This window comes from Harpegnathos saltator, unplaced genomic scaffold (assembly GCF_003227715.2).
Source record: "Harpegnathos saltator strain DR-91 unplaced genomic scaffold, Hsal_v8.6 scaffold59, whole genome shotgun sequence".
Taxonomy (NCBI): domain Eukaryota; kingdom Metazoa; phylum Arthropoda; class Insecta; order Hymenoptera; family Formicidae; genus Harpegnathos; species Harpegnathos saltator.
In genome coordinates, this window is record NW_020230415.1 from 498,513 (window position 1) to 517,697 (window position 19,185).

The 19,185-nt window shown below is 42.1% G+C and overlaps 2 protein-coding genes across 3 annotated transcripts in view; both read right to left on the reverse strand.

Moving 5' to 3' along the window:
• The window catches only part of LOC105191625 (Allatostatin double C), a 30,417-nt gene extending 24,936 nt beyond the window's left edge, over positions 1 to 5,481 (reverse strand). The window contains exon 1 of one of the 2 annotated variants that reach the window (XM_011155152.3): positions 4,871 to 5,481. In XM_011155152.3, coding sequence (XP_011153454.1) covers positions 4,871 to 5,023 — 153 coding nt within the window. In that variant the 5' untranslated portion in view covers positions 5,024 to 5,481. The remainder of the gene's footprint in view (positions 1 to 4,870) is intronic. The other variant, XM_011155151.3, reaches the window with a different exon arrangement.
• Positions 5,482 to 16,376: 10,895 nt separating this feature from the next.
• On the reverse strand, positions 16,377 to 19,043 carry LOC105191626 (uncharacterized). The gene is made up of 5 exons (XM_011155153.3): positions 17,962 to 19,043; positions 17,611 to 17,752; positions 17,106 to 17,512; positions 16,816 to 16,973; positions 16,377 to 16,618 (listed from the first exon to the last, which is right to left on the reverse strand). The coding sequence occupies exons 1-5, from the start codon at positions 18,070 to 18,072 to the stop codon at positions 16,390 to 16,392; spliced, it is 1,047 nt and encodes a 348-aa protein (XP_011153455.1). The 5' UTR covers positions 18,073 to 19,043; the 3' UTR covers positions 16,377 to 16,389.
• Positions 19,044 to 19,185: the final 142 nt, after the last annotated feature.

Here is a 19,185-nt window from a genome sequence, read left to right on the forward strand (position 1 = left end):
AATTTCGAATCGCGAAAATTCGAATACGAATCAAATACATTTATTATTAGCGTTTATTATGCGCGCATTAGCTATAAAACGGGCCCCATTTGGGCCTGTATGTTTGAACCCTTAACTTGTAATTAACTTAACTTATAATTAATAACTTAATTAATATAAATTTTAGAACTTTAAATATTTAAATATATATTTTACTTTAAGATGATATTACAATATCGATATTCCCTTTCATATTAAAATCTTCCATCATTATTTGCATGTTTAATAGTCATGTTAGATTTTTTAATGATTCGATTCGATTCGAATTCAAATGAAATTTCATAGATCCGATTCGATTCGAATTCAAATTTAAAAAGTGAGATTCGATTCGATTTGATTCGACATAAAAATTTTTGATTCGCACATTTCGTATAAATTGAGACGGTTTTTAATCAACGTCGTCTCGTTCTCGGATAATGTTATGTACTTTCTGTCTTCTTCGCGTATTTGTACACATCGAGATTGTGCGCACGAAATAAGCCGTGGAATATTAATTGAAAGGTTAATCGTACGTGGCGCAGTTAGGCGGACGTTTGTGTTCAGATAACACTGGGAGCTTCGAAGACGGCGCGGATAAAAAGAGCGGCGCAGCGCAGCGACGTATCAGGCTTTAATTTTACAAGAGGTACACGCAAGGATTACAGAAATTATCAAGTACGTCGTAAGCAATTAGTATGCAATGCCATGGTCGAGCGATCGCAATGACGGCAATGATAGCGAACGATAAAAAAAAGATGAAACATATAAAGAGAGGGAAAAAGGGGGTCATATTTTGCGCTCTATTTTTAGCGGGAATCGGAAGACCGACGGAATTCCATCTTCCGCCGCTGCTGTGCGGAAACACGGCGAATTTATTCGCGTCGTGTCGGTTTTTCGCGCGTAACATTTTTGATTAATTTTTTCCCTTTTCTATATAAACTTGCGAGGGGAAAAAATTGTCGCGTCCCGAAGCGGCGCGATTTACCCGACGCTGTGTGTCAAGCCTACGCATATTATTATTATAACAAGTAAGTGAATTGAAACGGGACTGACGGGAGTCCAGGCTATGTGTGGAATTGAATTCCGGCGAGATTAAATCCTTCAAAATCAGCATTTGATCTGAAAACGTGCATGTGTGCTCCTTTTTGCACCCTCCTGTTCTAATTGCTCGAATTACTGTCTCTCCGTCAGCCCGGACTTACTGAGAATATCCGGCGGGATGATTTAAATTGTAAACAATGAGGCAACTCTCTTGCCTTCGCTGCCTGCCAGCGTCATATTTCTAATCGCAGGCTTCAACTTGCGAAGAAACGCGATATCGACCCAACACTTCGAGAGAGAAGAAGTTCGGAAGGACGGCCGTATTGACGAACGTCATCGAGAACGAGGCGCGCGTATCGACGAACGAATTGTTGCCACGTATTCCTGGAGAATTCGTTGACGTTAATTGAAACGCGCGGGGCTAATCGAAAGGGAGCGATCGCGGAAATGAATCGCCGACAAAGTCGCGCGACAATGTGTCTCCGACAATCCGTCTAAACGGCGAGGAAAGAGCGTAGTGAGCGATCGATAGCCGATCGAATTAACGAAACGCGCGATTATTAGCGGGTAATGGAAACGTCTTGTTCGAGAAGTTAATAATTACACAGCGAATGGTAGGAGGAGAAAGGCGTCTGGTCGTCAGCCTGGTGGTTCGCCTACTCGTCGACAACAATTCTCTCTTGTCGGCTTTCTCCGCTCTTCGCGAAGAGCCCGGGGGGTCAGAAGATGCAGGTAAGTGTGCAGGTAAATGTGCAGGTGCAGCAGGTAAGCGCGACTATGTTGAAATGCATCGACTCGCGAGCGAACTGCTACTGGTACGTGATTCTGGCCGATCGAGTGTGAAAGATGCACGATTAATTAATGCGACGTTTCGAGATGAGGCGAGGCGAAGGTGTCGAGTCGGTCGAGAAGGTTCGCCGTGCTTATCAAATCAAATGGAAAACGAAGTTATATCCGATGTCGAAAGATTATTTTCACGGATAAAATGAGCTGCATCGACTGCTCGGAGCATTTTTTCAGCCACCCGACTTCTGTTTTCCTCTTAATGTCCAAACTATTTACGAGCATTTAATTTTTTTGCACCGACTCCAGCAGTCGCTCTAACGCGCAAGGGGTTGAGAGAAAAACAACAGCGAATTTCGTTGAATTGCGCGTATTACTGTTTTCCCGATCGCGAGCTACTCGAATCGAGTCCTCGTCGGCATTGTAACGATTAATGTAGTAATACCTGTAGGAGACGCGAGACATTTGTAAGATATGGCGTTTAAAATTAAATTGCTCGAAGAGGAGTCAGCTTTATCTTCCCTTACAGAACAATAGTCTAAAATTTAATATCACTCACGGGGTCCACTTTTATCCTGAAGAGTAAACACATCATCGCATCGCCGGGCGTTCGTATAATATGCAATACACCGCATGCTGAGCAGATAATATCCGTGCCGGGAAAGAGGAAACTTTTAATAACACTATTAGCGGGACAAGGAATCGACGAATCGAATCGTAATAAAATTGCGCAGCGGAAAGAGCTCGAAGGTTCTCAACCGATCTTTTCTCCCTTTTCCGTATCTTTTCTTTGCGCATCGCTCGTCGTAGAGAGAGAGAGAGAGAGAGAGAGAGAGAGAGAGAGAGAGAGAGAGAGAGAGAGAGAGAGAGAAAGGAAAAGAGAATAATGACTCTTCCTTTCGTCCACGTTGTGTCGCAAATTAGCGAAGGATGCGAATTAAAGAGATAGTTTGACACCGTGTAGGATTTTTATCATTCCCGATTCCCGATCGACAGACAACACAATACGACGCCACCTCGAAAAGAGTGCAGTCGAGTCGAAAAAGTAAATCGAGTCATCAATTAAATGCAATGACATATAATTTTCCGTGACATACAGAGAGAGAGAGAGAGAGGGAGAGAGAGAGAGAGAGAGAGAGAGAGAGAGAGAGAGAGAGAGAGAGGAGAGAGAGAGAGAGAGAGAGAGAGAGAGAGGAGAGAGAGAGGAGAGAGAGAGGAGAGAGAGGAGAGAGAGGAGAGAGAGGAGAGAGAGGAGAGAGAGGAGAGAGAGGAGAGAGAGGAGAGAGAGGAGAGAGAGGAGAGAGAGGAGAGAGAGGAGAGAGAGGAGAGAGAGGAGAGAGAGGAGAGAGAGGAGAGAGAGGAGAGAGAGGAGAGAGAGAGAGAGAGAGAGAGAGAGAGAGAGAGAGAGAGAGAGAGAGAGAGAGAGAGAGAGAGAGAGAGTGAGTGAGTGAGTGAGTGAGTGAGTGAGTGAGTGAGTGAGTGAGTAAGTGAGTGAATGAGGGAAACGAGCGGCTCACGAGGATGCACAGCAGATGCTCTACAGTGAGCGTGGCGGTATACTCGCATAGTTCTCGCGGTCTACCCGGACTAATTCAGCAGTTGACAAGCAAGTCCGTTACGGTGCGGCCAATATCGTGGTCGACGATTGTGTAGGATGATCATAAAATCTACAAATGGCTAATCTCGTACGCCGGAGATTGTCACATGGTAATCCGCAGGACGCGTCCTTCTTGCGTAAGTCCGTCGTCGTCGCCGACGACGGCGGCCAACTCAAACGGGCGGCTCGGTTATCCGTAATTAAAAAAAACCGAGCGAGCGCGCGAAACGCGCGGAGGAAGCGCGCTAGAAGCGCTCGGAGAACACTTTCTGTGTTCGATTCGCACCTCGAGATGGGAGACAATAGGAGGCAATAGGAGAGTTTTAATAGGGAAATTCGAGATGCGCTGAACCGGGTGAAAGAGAAAGAGAGAAACAGAGAGAAAGGAAAAGAAAGAAACAATGGGTGCCGGATCGCCAGCAGCCATCCCGACTCAAAATGATACGTCGAGTAAGCGGATCCCTCGTCCATGTGCCTTTTTAGATTTTTCCGTGCGAATCTGTCGTAACGCAATAATCGATAGTCAATGACCGTTCCTGTCTCGTATGTGCGAGATAAGAGAACGAAGAAGCAAAAAAGAAAAGAAGGAGAAAAAAACGAAGAAGAAAAAAGAAAAAGCTACCAACGAGCGACTCTCCTCGACGATTTTTTCGCGTCGTCGTCGTCGCCGCGTCGTCGCGTTCCCTCTCTCTCTCTCTCTCTCTCTCTCTCTCTCTCTCTCTCTCTCTCTCTTTCTCTCCTCCTTCGTGCTGCGCGAGAAATTTGAAAGGAGCGGCGGTAGTTTTGCGTTATTTCAATTTTTTATAGGGTCGCCTTACGCGACCATTTCCCCCTACGAACGTACGCTGTGTCATGATCATTCGCAGTTTCATTTTATCTCCCACTCGCGGTGCAAGAACAGAGGCAGAGCGAAAACGAAAGAGAGATGACGGGAGGGAGCTCGGCGGCACGTCAATCTCGCCGCAACCTTTCGCCCGATTTGTGTTTTTATTCCTTTTTTACCGACAATTTGGTTCAACGATATCTACGCCGCTACGGAGAACTGAGTTCGATTTTTCCCAATAAATAAATCCCCGGTGTCGACGGGGTATTTTGCATTTTGCACGGTTCCGCCGAAACTATCCGCCGACCCTCTCTCGACCGCTCGTACGAACGAGCTCGCGGCCATCGTCTAACATCGTCTGATTACCGGGTGAATTCGCTAATTAAATTTAACACAGTTCCCCGATTTGTAGTCGCGACTCTGCGAATTGTGTCCCTCGCTTGCAGGCAAAAGTCCCCCCGGGTGGACTCTTTCTTTTTTATCGAGCTCGTAAAAACGAAAGAAAGAAAGAAAGAAAGAAATTGCTAAATCTCGGGGACGAGTCATCATGAAGATCCGAGGAAAGAGAAACAGTCAGGACGATATAACACATCGATTCGTTTACTCACCGGATAATCATCGTATTTGGTCGAATAATCGGGATAATCGACGTTGGCGATGCCGTTGGCCGCGCTTCTCTTGCCGATGGCGCGTTGCCCGAAACTGCCGGTGATTATCGGTACCATCGCTATCACGACCAGCGGGACGACGTTGACGCCCATATTAACCGCGCAATCCTGAGCAATCCGGCCGCAGGATCCGTGCGTTCTCCGCCGGGAAGAAGACGTTCGCGCGCCTCGCGGACTGCGTTGGTGCGATAGCGAAGGACGCTATCGCTGGGAAGAGAATCGCCCTCAAACGACCCCGAACGACGTTTGGTCCCGCTGACAACGCTGACGATCGACGACGTAGAGAGCGTTCCTCGAGTCGGGCGAGTCGAAAGAGGCGCCCCGCGCTTCCTGCGAGCCCGCTCGATCCCGATCGATTCTCGATCGAGCGCAAAGAGCGTCCCCCGTGTCGTCTTCGAGGAACGACGGCGACGATTACTGGCTGGCGGAGACGCGATCCCTCGGGGCTCCCTTCGGGCACCGACCACCACCAAAGAACTCTCCAACTTCGGCAAAGCTGAAGGACGTACTCGGGAACGCAATGTGACGGCGATAGGCAGCTACGCTCCTATATACTTGCCTGCACGCGTGGTCGGCATCACGCAGGCGCCGGGGACCCTCCGCGACGGAAGAAACCGCGCGCGGCTACCACAAGCGCGTCCTATTGTGCTTCTGTCGTGAATACGTAAAGGAAGTTAGTAAAGGAAGTAAATCGAGTGAGCTACACTCACTTTTACTTTTCGTTAACATGCTTTAGCCCGCCAGTGTTAACACTTCTATGTTACATTGCATGCGCGTGCGCGCGCGCGCGCGTGTGTGTGTGTGTGTGTGTTTGTGGTGCGCGCGATGTGGGTACAAAATACTCGGTCCTTATGGATACTTACGTACGTCACACACACATGTGATGTATGAATTATAATAATAACCTTTTTGACACATTTTCTTCGTGTAATGCAAGGAAGCGCGTCTAAGAAATTTAAGACGCTTGAGAGCGGTCGGCTGACGAGAATCTTTCAAACATAGTCCGGTAACGAATAAGCGCGTTGATAAAGAAGGTAATTTTCTTTGCCTCTCGCGTGACTACGAACATCACATCGTATCCCGAAGACGAAGAGCAGCGCTCAATTACGAAGGGTGGATAAGTTGAGTAGCAAAGTACTTGCGCTTATCTTCCTTAATAGTGAATAACGGAAACTTTTGCTTCTTTTCTGCGCAAGATAAAACGCGTTGCATATTCTGCGAGGCTGACCTGTATGAAGTACTTACAGAGGCGGAGAATAAGCGAGACATTTACCTGCTGCTTTGACAAAAGGTAATTGGGAGATTCTCCTACCATCGCGAAGATGTCATCAAGATGTGAAGCTGGTTTGCGTAAATTTTACGCGAGGCTGTAGAGGCGACGAACGCGCCAGCTGACGAGCTGTTTCAGTTTGTTCTTTGACGAGACAGAATCGAAATCCTTTTTCCCAAAAAGACGACGAACATATACTGAACCCATATGAGATCTTTGATCATCTCTCTATCTAAAAGAAAGAAGCAGGAGAAAAAGAATGACGGATAAGCACAGAACTAAGCTTTTATGTCGTCGAGAAAAAAGAAAATTGCGTCGCGAAAATTTGATATTTCGCGTATTTCGCCGAAAAAATGTCCGCTACCTCACCAATATCCTCACGATCAAAGCGTAATTTCGTGTTTTTTCAGGCTGGTCTATTTGGAGCGGCACCATTATCTCAGCGAGTCAAATTAAAGAGAACCAGAACGCGCCGTCGAAATATCAGTTAACCATCACTTCCGTTTTTCGTCACCGCATGCGGATCGATGTCTCGCGCGATGTCTCCTCTGTAATTTTACAGTTTGCAGTTTGCAATATATATATATATATATATAGTATGTGTGTAGATATACGTGTAGATTCCTGACGATTTAACAGGTTCAGCTGGGAATAGAGAGATGTGACAAAGTCGATGATTGAGTGGAATACAGATATAACTCTAAAGCGAGATAGAAGTTCGCGCCCCTGTTTGATATCCGACTCTTCATTTTTCGCTGAATTATCGATCGTTGCTTGTGTAACTGACAAATCGTAACGTCGCCGGCGCGTCGCATAAAAATTAAACGCGCGAAGAACACTCGTAAAATACAATAACAAAGAAAAAAACAGAGAGAAACAGAGATCGGAAAATTCATTCGCGATATCACGCGTTCAAGCGTCAACAAAATTAATTTAAAACGTCGCGTTCCATCGCGTTTGTGACGCGCGCGCAAATGAATCTCATCATAAGTATAAAGATACGACTAGTTCTGACTGCTAATCAGAATGTTTTTCGATCGCTCAAAAGATGAAACGGCTAGACTTTGCTGTCGCAAAAGTACACTCTCGAGTGAGAGCGACCGAGGTGCGCGAGATAGGGTGTACTCTGTGTGAGGGGAATCGCGGAATCTAATTCTCCGGGGTTGTTCGCAAGTCCTGTTCGAAAGTTCGTTGCCGTTTGCCGTGGTGCGACGCCGTTTCCGACGCGTACCTACCGCGTCCTCTCATTAACGAGATGGACGTCAGGACGCAGTGCGCGGCCTGACTCGACGCGTCGTTCGCAATTATCCACAAAATGGTCGTGTTTTATCGAGCGTCCTCCGTCTTTCAGTTGGCTTCGAGGCTTGAGTTATATCCCGTGAGTGGGAGTTATTGCCGGTGAGCATGAGTTAGAATTCGAAAACGCGAGAGCGGGCGAGCTGTCGTCGTTGTCGAGCTGCCGCTCTCGCGAACAGGTTAAAGGCTAATCATTTGTCAGGACGTCGAAGCTGCACCACCACGCGCCAATGGTTCGCACGCCTCCGTCCGTTGTCGCCTGCGACGACGGCGACGACCATTTTCTCTTGGCGAAATTATTCGAATCGGCGATTTCTCATCGTCGGATTTACTCCTAGGACACGAGCGCGCTACGGGGCACTCGTCTCTTCGGCGAAGTGCCTAGAATCGCTTTATCCGTCAGTCTCATCAGCGAGTCAGAATAATCAGCGAGAAAAAGAGAGCAGACTTGGAGGAAAGATGTCACATTTTTGGTACAAGAATGAGGATTATAAGGGGGCGTTAGGATTGCGTTCGGATAACACGATTGCTAAACGAAGAATCTGCGATCGCCTGTGAAGCAAATGATCCGCCCCAAATTGTTAAAAAAATCTTTTCGGTAAATATGCACGTAAGGTCAACCTCCTCCATGAAAAGTCCATGACCTTGACATATGTTGTTAAGGACATGTTCCTAAGTGTTATGCAAAAAGTTGCAGCCGTCGTTCATTGTTTATTAAAATGATTATTAACAAAAGAAGTTGAATAGAATGTACATGATTTTCGAACAACGTGTACATATTTTACTATTATAAAATAATCTGCGGATAATCTGTCGGATAATACATCTTGAATATAACATTAAATCTCGAGTATATATTAAAAAATATTAAATAATACACATACATATAAGCGGGGGAGGGGCTCCGTCTCTCCTTCAAAACCCCTTCCCCAAGGAAATCCTATTGTAACCGATATTTATTGTATTTTTATATATTGTTAGATGTTGAAAAAATTAAAATCTTTAAATCTTTAACCTACACTGAACAATATATGAAGATGCAATAAGTTGGTTAGGATTTTCTCTGGGAGGGGGGCTACGCCCCTGCCTGCTTATATATACTGTGTTTTAAAGTAACCTCCTGCAAGTTTTAGGTATTAAATATACACTGTGTCGAACAATTACGCTCGATTAATGAAGCTTCTTTTGTTAATAACTTTTTAATAAACAATGACCGCCGGCTAAAATTTTTTATAAGTTATTCAGGACTGTGTCCTTGATAATGTATATGAAGTTGAAGATCATCGGCGAGGCATCCCTTAACTGCATGCATAATTACCGAAATTTCTTTTGTTAATAACTTTTCAATAAACAATATGGCTGCATATAAACAGCGATGGCTGCAATTTTTTGCATAACACTCAGGAACATGTCCTTGACAACATATGTCAAGGTCAAGAGCTTTTAAGGAGGTTGACCTTATGTACATATTTATCCAAGCATTTGTACGATGCCTTCGAAACAGTGTGAGTTGCGAGAAGAGCGAAGGAAGTTCCCCTTTCGGAGGTCGCATCTTCGGCGTCGAGACGCGACAGGTGTTTTGCGGCGAAAAAAAATCGATTTAATTAAGAGCCCGCCAACACGTCACGTACGACCGATAATTAACGACCAATAACTTTCGGTTCGCTTGGCTTCTACGTGATGAACGACTGCTCGCTCCAACATTCTTAGAACGTTATCCTGTCCTCGTTATACGTTGCTCGAGTTTGCACGTGTAATCCCGTCGTTCGCAGCATCGTGTTGACATTCCCGGTTAGGTTCACAGCTTCCTTTCCTAGCTCGCGTTTACACCGAGGTTCCTGAACGCATACAACTGCAGATTCAAGTGTGTTAGTTTTGTACACATGAGCGTGTGATTCGGCTGAAAGACTTTCCATACGTTTCTTGCCGTTTGAAGTCGCATCATTTTTTACATGTATTTAATTATTTAGTTATTACGTGTTGTTGAATTAAATTACAAAATTAAATCAAATTATAATTTAACATATTTCGGTGTGATGTAAATGGCGTGATTTAAAACGGCAAGAAGGGTGTAGAAAAATCTTCGAGCAAAATAACACACTTAAGCCCATATTCTGAATCCTCTTTTATCTCTCTAAAAGGGACTCTAAAAATGGCTTACAGCCAATCAGGAGGCTTATAAGCCACTTTTAAAATCATTTTAGCGATAAAAGAGAGTTCAGAAAATGAGCCTCGGAGTACAGCGGACGTGCTTAAATAAGACGCCCTTTTAATGACAAGTTCCGTTTCTCTTATACGTCACGTGTAACGTTGTTTCAGCTTGAGTATCAGAAAGGCATACTTACAGCGTTCGATACGCGTCACGCGTCCACAACGGGCTATTGGATTTCCGGATAGAGCGAACGGTGTCTTTGTCTAAATCACGCCGCCACTATTGAGAGGTCTGTCCGAACGGAACGCTGTCTACCATCTGTGGACATTAAACTGCTCATTAGATGATTAGCGGGCGCACAATTAATTAGCTAATTACGGTGTCGCGAGATATCTCGATTTAATTCATGTGCGCGCGTGCACGTAAACGTGATTTTCGCTTTGGGGTCGTCGCTTAATCCGCGCCCGCCCCGTTCTGGCGAACCGCTGTCGCGACGGGACGAGCGAGGCGGCGAGTTATTTGCGCGTTGTTGCACGATTCGCGCAATATAATCCGTAAGTTTAAACCTCTACTTCGTCTGTGCTCGGTGCTTTTAATTGCGAAAGAGCGAACGACACGAATCGCGTTGGCATGTTTCCGCGATTCTGACAATCGCGTTCTTGCTTTCGATTACCGGAGACGTCTTCTCTCCGGCTAATCTCTCGGATCATTTAATGTTCCCGCGACGTCGCGAGCTTGCCATGTTATTTCAGATAGATATTCTTTCTTCGATTCACACACGGTCGAGAGAGATGCTCACCGCGATGATACGAGGGGAAGCATCGTCGATTCGGCGCACGAAGGCGCGTAGGCAGAAATATGCGGTCGACGAGGATACCGCGCATCGTGTCGAAGTCACGCGATGGCCTTTAGATTGTTTCAATCCTCCCCTTCCCCCCCCTATGAACATCTCGTTATCGTCGGTAAATTCAGTAAATTCTCGTAAAAAAAGGGAAATATCAAACGTGAGGGGAAGAGCGAGAGAGAGAGAGAGAGAGAGAAGCGCCAAACGCTTGGCATAATCTCCAATCTTGATGAAACACTTTTCGCGCGTTTTTACGCATTTTGTTTTTATGGGATTTCGAGTGGAATAATTCTCTTCCGGCGCTAGAAATATTTCCGACATTTTGCTGTTTCATTACAAGAGCATGATAGGAGAGATATTACGGGCAATTCGAGTAGAACTTCGATTAGATCGCTAGCGATGCGCATTATGCAATGGGTTATATATAACGCGCGTACGTACGATGTCTTGCCGTGTGAATTAATTCGGACTATCGAATAGTCTATCCAAGACTGTCGTCTTGGAGTATTTGACATTTAAGCGCGATATCGTAATCCCAATTTAAGACGAAAAAATCTTTACTCTCTGATGTATTTCAGTGAAGTGCGATCTAAATTATTCTATCGCTGAATCGGACAAAATATTTATTTTAATTTAATTTTCCCAAATAAATGATTATGAAGCTACTTGATTAAAATAAAAAAATTCACAAGAAAGAGGCCGATTAGAGTTAGATTCTGCAGATTTAATTTAATTCCAATTTTCTTAATAGCAGTTCACGATCGAACGGGTTAAAAGCCCTGGTCGTATCGAACTAAGCACTAATAAAATAACTTCGTGTTTTGTCAACGGAAAGTTATATATCTTTGAAGTTACATCGGACTGCATAAAGGTGCGCGAACGACAGAAACTGACGGATGAAAATCAGCGAGAAAAGTTTGCAAAAAGACAAATTTCAGCAAATAGCAAAAAAATGCACTTTCCAATTTTTCTCTGTTCAATTCACTCAATATCACGCGAGTTTTTTCCTTTCCAGTTATATATATGTACGATCGAAATTGCTTTAATCTTGATGCGTAAAAGATCACGGCAGACATTGGGAATCTAAATAGCATTCGAACATCAAATGTCGATTGTGTCCTCGGTGTCTCGGTGTCGAGTGGGATAGAAAGGTTATTTCGCGATCGGCTGCTCGGTCGCTATTTGCGGCGGCGCAGGAGCGAAATTGTCTCTTGTTAATCGTATATTTTCGCCCGCACGTTGCCGCCGCATCGGAAAGGTTGCAAGCCGGAGATCGTTATTCTCCGTGCTGCACGTATTTAGTAGCGCGATGAATGAATACGCGCCGCGACGAGCAAATTCGGACATGCGCGGCCGCAATTAGCGCTAAATATGTGACGAAAATACGCGGGCTGGTATTTTTAATGGATGCAGTCTGGCCTCGCAATAGGGATGGACGATTTTCATTAATTAATCGAAAAAACCGATAGTTCGCTTTCAATTAATCGATGTTGGACGATTTTTTCTCAACATCGGCAACCAATTTTTTATTTTTTTTTTATAGGGGATTTTTGTAATATCATCTTTCAGATACGATAAAATAAAATTTATGAACGTTAAATCCGAATCCACAAGAGGTATAGTAAGTTTTAAGTCTTAAGAAATTAGCCAACTACACAGTCAATTATTCTTTTAAAAGTAGGTTGGGATTGGTTAATTTCTTGAGGCTTATAGCTTACTATTACATCTATAATCTAATACAATACATCTATTGTACAGTCGATAGGGTTGTTTTTATTGATAAGTTTCGGAACGTTGCCGAATGGCCCAATGAGAGCACTTATTTTCCCAAAATTAGTTCTCTTATCACAAGGAAAATATTGGGTTGGCAAATAAGTTCGTTCGGTTTTTTAAAGTAGAATAAAACACAATTTCTTGATACACAAGATAAATTTTAATCAATTATATATTGGCCATCTTTATCGATGACTTCTAGTCATCTTTCTATCAACTTCATTATGCCGCGTTCGTAAAACGTCTGAGGCTTATCGGCGAAAAACCAATCCAGGTGATTTTTAACGGCCTCTTCATCCTTGAAGAGTTTTCCCGTTCACAGAGTTCTGCAGCGACCGGAATAAATGATAATCGGAAGGGGCAAGATCCGATGAATACCGAGGATGAGGCAAAACATCCCAGTCAAGCTGAAGCAATTTGTTCCGAATGGTCAATGACGTATGAGGTCTGACGTTGTCGTGGTGGAAGACGACACCCTTGCGATTTGCCAATTCTGGACGTTTTGTGCGGATTGCTTGGTTCAATTTCGTCAATTGCGAACAGTATACAGTTGAATCAACAGTATACAGTTGAATTTTGCCTGTTACCTGACGGTAACAGTTCGTAATAGATGACACCTTTGAAATCCCACCAAACGGAGAGCATTATTTTCCTCGGATCTCGCAATCTTGCCTTCGAGGTTGTTTGCGGTAGCTCGCTGCTGCGCCCCCATGATCTTTCTTACATTACATGTTACATTATCGTAGACGACCCATTTTTCGGTATCCGTCACGTCATTCGTTTCAAAAATGGGTCGTTTTCTTGGCGTTTCCGTAGCGAGTCGCAGATGGATATGCGTGTGGTCAAGTTAGTCTCGATTAATTGACGCGGCACCCAAACAGTAAGCCGAGAAACGTATCTCAGCTGGCGCAATGCTTTTCTACACTTGTGTGGGATATATTCAATGTCGTAGCAATCTCTCGTACCGATTGGGATTGATTTACTTCGATTATAGCCTTAATGTCACTTGAATTAATCCCGGTCGGGCGACCGGAGCGGGGCGCATCATTGACGTCGAAATCTCCAGAACGGAAATTGGCATGCCACTTTTGGCATACGCGTTCTGTCAAGGCATCATCTCCATACACACGGCATATCTTTTTATGAGCATCCGCAGCTCGTTTGCCTTTTTTAAAATAATAGAGCAAAATGTGACGATAATGCACGTTATTTATTTCCATATTCACAGTTACGCAGCACATACCAATACTGATGTTAGCCAAACCAAACACACCACAACATAAACAGTGAAACATAACCTTTTTCAAGTGTGTATTCGATTTGCACGATAGCGCTGAGAAAAGAAAAGCGAATCCGCATGAAACTTACACTGAAACAAAAACCGAACGAACTTATTTGCCAATCCAATATCCACCATCAAATGAGATGCCGAGTTAAAAGCCTCGCACACTGAGACGATTAGCAACGAACAATAAGTGATATCCAATGAGAGTTCTGTTTTAAGAAGAAATGAAAGCTCATTCCTTTAAAATAGAATTCTCATTAGATATCGCTTGTAGCACGTCGCTATGCGACCAGTGTGCAAGATCCTTTAAGAGGATTTCTAGTAATACTGAGAATACTGCGGGCGGCATTTCATCTTCGTTTAACATTCAGCGAAAAATAAGGATTGAATAACACCGGCTATATCTGTTGCGAATTTAAGAACGCATCCAACGTCTAAGCAAGGAGAGCATCCGAATGATGTTTCCGCACGCACCCCTAGCAATGTTCAATCTGGTGTTAACCAATTTAAATATTTACTTTGCAAATTTAATCGATTAATCGGTAAGTCGTTCTTTTTTTAGAAAATAATCGATGTCATTTCAATTTTATTTTTATTAATCGACATTTTAAACATCGATGTATTTTCGCATCGCCCATCCTTACCTCGCGATAACCGTGCTGCGGTACGTCGCGGTGATTTAGCGCTTGGATAAACGGAGGTGCGTATGTACCACCTCGGGTGAGGAGCATCTCCACGGAGCACTCTGCTCAGTCGTGGTTGCCGAAGTCGCGAGAGAACCCCGTGACGTCGAGGAAAGTCGATGGGTGTCCGACTCCCGCAACGCAACGGTTTTAATGGCTGACTCGAGAACGACCGGAGAGCTTTATCTCTCTTCGTTTCTCCTTTTCTCTCTCTCTCTCTCTCTCTCTCTCTCTTTCGCGCGCGCGGCCGAAGCGGTAAACTGTCCTAAAGGTTTCCCTAGTAGCACTTAACCACCCGCTGACCGGCATTTCTTTTTCCTTTCCGTCGAAGCAACGGGTAAGCGGCTAGGTTCTCCGACCACGAATGCGGTCGTAGGCTGCTAACATTCATCGCCCCCGCCTCCTTCGATTTCCGATCGCCCGATCGCCGTGCCGAGACACCGTGCCGTGGACCGATGCACATTGTTCGAGAGGCCATCCCCGCATCTTGGAAGATGTCTGAAAAATTTCAACCGGTTAGAGTCAAGATCCAATTTGCAAGATAATTTCGGAGCGATTAAAGAAGTTAAATGGTGAGATGAGGAGTCGAAAATTCAGAGGCGCCGTTGAGAGACGCGTATTTTCATAATATTTCGTGCTTGCGAAAGTTCGTCGGTCTCGAATTTGCCTGAGTTGGTCGCTTAGCCCTTGTTCTTTGATTACAGAGAGGCTGCGAGTTTTCACAGAAATGTGATTCCTCAGGATCAAAGGCGAAAAGTGTGCTGAGAGGAACTCGGTTATCCAGAAGAGAGATGACTCCTCGCGCATAAAATACTGATGAGTGCCGAAAGCGTACATACACGCGTCACTGAATACTGCAACGACGCAGCAGTCTTTTTTTATCGCTTTAATCGCCGTCGCGATCCGATATAGGTTAGGTTCAACGCCCACGGATTCATCGTCGAATTGACATCTCTTCCGCATTTTGTCGATACCTTTTATTGGGTCGGTTCGTGAAATAATATACGCCGTCAGTCGCTCTTCCACATATACGCCGCATATACGTCGCTTTTATGTCGCTTTGTATTAACCCTTTTGATGCCAATCGAAAGAATTGTACTTAGGTACAATACGAAGAATACCGGATCAAGTTGATGTAATTTAGTAAGGTTTGAGAAAAAAGTATAAACATAAAAGTAAGAATGATATTTATCGAATTGAAAAAGAACATATTACGAAATAAAGGGAGAATAAATTAATGCCGAATGTATTTCAATGTTTGTTGAAAATCAATACCAATAATGTTTATTCAAAATCATTAGGAAAAATGAAAAAATCAGTTATTTTTTATAAACAGTATTTGCAAATAAGAAGAATCGTCGTTTGGTCATAGTTTGATGTAGAACACGTAGTGGTATAAAGCATAAATACTGCATTTTATGCAATTATTTTTAACAAAATTATTAATCAAAACACAAAACTAAATGATAATCCGCATGATGCGCAACAAGCATCAGGAGCATCGTGGAATATAACAGAAAGTTAAACCCATAAACTTTTTCAATTCATGGAACATTTCACATAAGACTTCTGACGAGGAATTCAATCATTTATAATGTTTTATAAATTTATTTTGAGACAGAGTTCTTTCGCGATGCGAATAGTAAGGCACCATTGTATGCGCAACGATATATCGTAGTTGGTACTTTTCGCAAGTGTTGCTAACAACGATATATTGTTATTCAGCACTATAAGGGTTAATATAAATAGAATCGCATGCGTGTTATTAACACCGTTTATCTCTTACACAGGCCTGACGCGGTGCGGAACAATTGATATTATCAATTTCTCAAAGCTCTCCTCTTGCTAATGATGTGGAAAGATGTGTCGCAAGAGATGAAAAGAAGCCGTATTTTGAAATGTGAATGGCAGATATAACACAAGTTCTCTTATCTCTGAGATTGCCCGATAAGATTTTCTTTATCTTGTCGTGTCATTCAAACATATCTCGACGCGTTATCGTGCTGTACCAATGGAAAATATAAAATCTTTGACATCGACGATCGGCAATAAGACGGTCGCAACAAGTGCGGATGTTTTTGCTGTGTTTGTCAGGTTTCCGATGAATAAACAGACGTCCAAAATCGTGATTAGGTACATTGTCCGTGGAGGAACTATCAGTTCTGGTGAGAAATTGCTGATGTTTCTACGATTTCTGGCGAGCTTTGGGCACGTTCAGTGAGAAATTCTTTAGAAACCTCTCCATTGTCTCTCACATTGTCCAGCGTACAATCATCTACATTTCTTGAATGCGCTCGTGAGATCATTTTTACATCTTCGAAATAGTCGACAGATTGAGACAATTTAGAAAGCAAAGCGATCCTTTCGGTTTTACTCAGAATTGACCTAAAAAGATCGAAGACATAAGTACCCGTATATTTTGTATGTATTTTGTACGTATCTCAGTAAAATCAGGAAAAAATGTGATGTAGAAATTTGATTTAACATTGAAAGTACATCGTGACAATGATCGTTGAATTTGTAGTAACTCATGATCCAATATTTTAACGTGAACATCATTTTTATAGTTCCCTCTAACATACCTTGCGCTGCGTTGCGTCGATAATTTCTCGATGATCGTGGCGTCTACGTTAATCTTCTTTGGTTTTTGAACGTTACTTTTTAATTTTTGTATGAGTAGGTGAACTTGCGTTTTTAACGTTGCGTTCTCATACATCAATCTATTATTTCTTTGCACAACCTAACGATTTACGTAACATTATGTATAATTAAGCTCAATTTATCTTTCAGTTATTGCACTAAATAAGGCCGAGTAGGTTGTACGTCGCAAACAGTACAAAGTATTCTCGTAATATAATGGAAAATTGCTTACTTGCAAGAACTTGGCCTTACTGAGGGGCAAGGGTTCTTGAAATTTCTTTGACACAATTAAGTTAAGTTCCTTTCTCGCCTCGTCTAACTTCTCCATCATTTCCACCATCACCAGTAAATGCTCGTGCAACAGTTGATCTAATTTGTATCTTAATGTGTCTTTAGCGTGTTTCATACGAAGAAACTTTATACATAAATTGTAAGTAATTGCGTTCTTATTCGCCAATTCCCCTTTGAGTTGCTTGTTCTCCTTCTTCAAGATATCCTGCGTTTGTTCCAGCTCTTTACGTTGTTGTTGTTGTTCGAACTTGGACACGCTACTGATGTATCTAGTTCTGTAGCGTTGCATTTCTTCGGTGAAATAATCTTTTTCTCGTTGATGAAAATATCTTTCGTCATCTAACTGTTCTACAATAAAGACAATTAATACACCGTTTGGACATAATGTTTTGTACATATCCATTGAATCACGCAATAGCTTCTGCAGCAACGGTCGAGAGTCTTACGTTTAAGGTTCCTGTTACATCTTTTTTGCTTCTTCACTTCCGCCAGTGATCTGCCCTTCTCATGATGTGCACTTTTTAATTGCGAATCTTTAATTTGTATAGCGTCTTCTAGATTTGCAATTACTTCGTTCAATTTTACTATCTTTATGTGCAAAGTTTAGAAAAATACAATTTTTAATATTGTTGATATAAATGGTATTAATTTATTCGTTGTAAATGCTTCAGATATATATAGAAGAGAGTTTGCCGTAGCAACTTATACATTTATATAAATGTCTCATCTATGAGAATATGATCAGAGCATTTGATATATTTGCACGTATAATTATATGTATTAAAACATGAACGTACTTGTTGTTGTAAGGCTATTACTTTGTGCTCAGCTGTGTCACATTCTGCAATACCTTGAGAGACTTCGTTCTTTGCATTAGTAGAATATTTATTTAGATTAACATCCTGCATATCATACAATATTCAACTTCGACAATCACAATGCGTAATATACTCCGTCTTGAGTATCGGACAATTTCTTTTTTTTTCTCAATTTGTTATATTGATTATATCATAGGTTATAACACGACTTTCATGTAAGTAAATTTTGAGATCGTAATTTCCAAATATTTTGAGTTGCTTCTGTGTTTAATTTGGTCTAAAACTAAAGGATAAGTGTCGAAAGAGTTTACGTTGTATTTTCTTTTATATATAAAATTAAGTAAATAACCTTGACATGTTGCAAATTACTTTCTTAGATCGTCTGTATACAAAATCCTTGTCAAATACATAGTCAACGTCGTAGGACAAATTGAAATAAAATTAAAGACAAGTGAAATATATCCGGAATGTCGACAATTCTCACACTTAATTAGTAAGTATATTAAATATGATCATTTTGTATATAGATAAATTCAAAAGTATAAATAGTTATAATAAAACTCTTACTGCAATTATTCTATATTTAAGTAAACTATTAATACTACGTGATTAACAAATAACGAGATATCGATGTTTTAATCAATAAATGATCTTTGATACAAAACGTTAGCAATTTAAAATGTTATTAATTATAAAGAATGTAAACTTACAAACGTACATTTTCAGACAGATTTTTTAATTTTCATTCTTACAGCACCGTCATAAAAAAAAAGCCTAGTCATAATCGTGACACGGAATATAATTTCTTCTTGTACGCATTCATTATTTAACTTTACTTTAATAATCAATAATTTTAATTGTTAATAACTTTATACAACCATTGAAATCAGAATCATCTACTGATCATGAAACATCAGAAACATCCGGATATATGTTACGCAGTGCTGCACATATTACGATATAGAATAGTTGCATACCGAGATAACACTGTGGAGAAAAATTTATTGTTCGCAGATTAATAATTTTACCATTACAATGTACACAAATCGTGCCACAAAACAATATTTTATATTTCAGGAACAAGAAATTCTAACCACGATATATAAAGACGTGTTACAGAGAATTATTTAAAATATCGCTAAAAATTGACAACACAAAATAAAGATGATAAAAAGTAACATTACAAAATGAGAGGTGCACTTA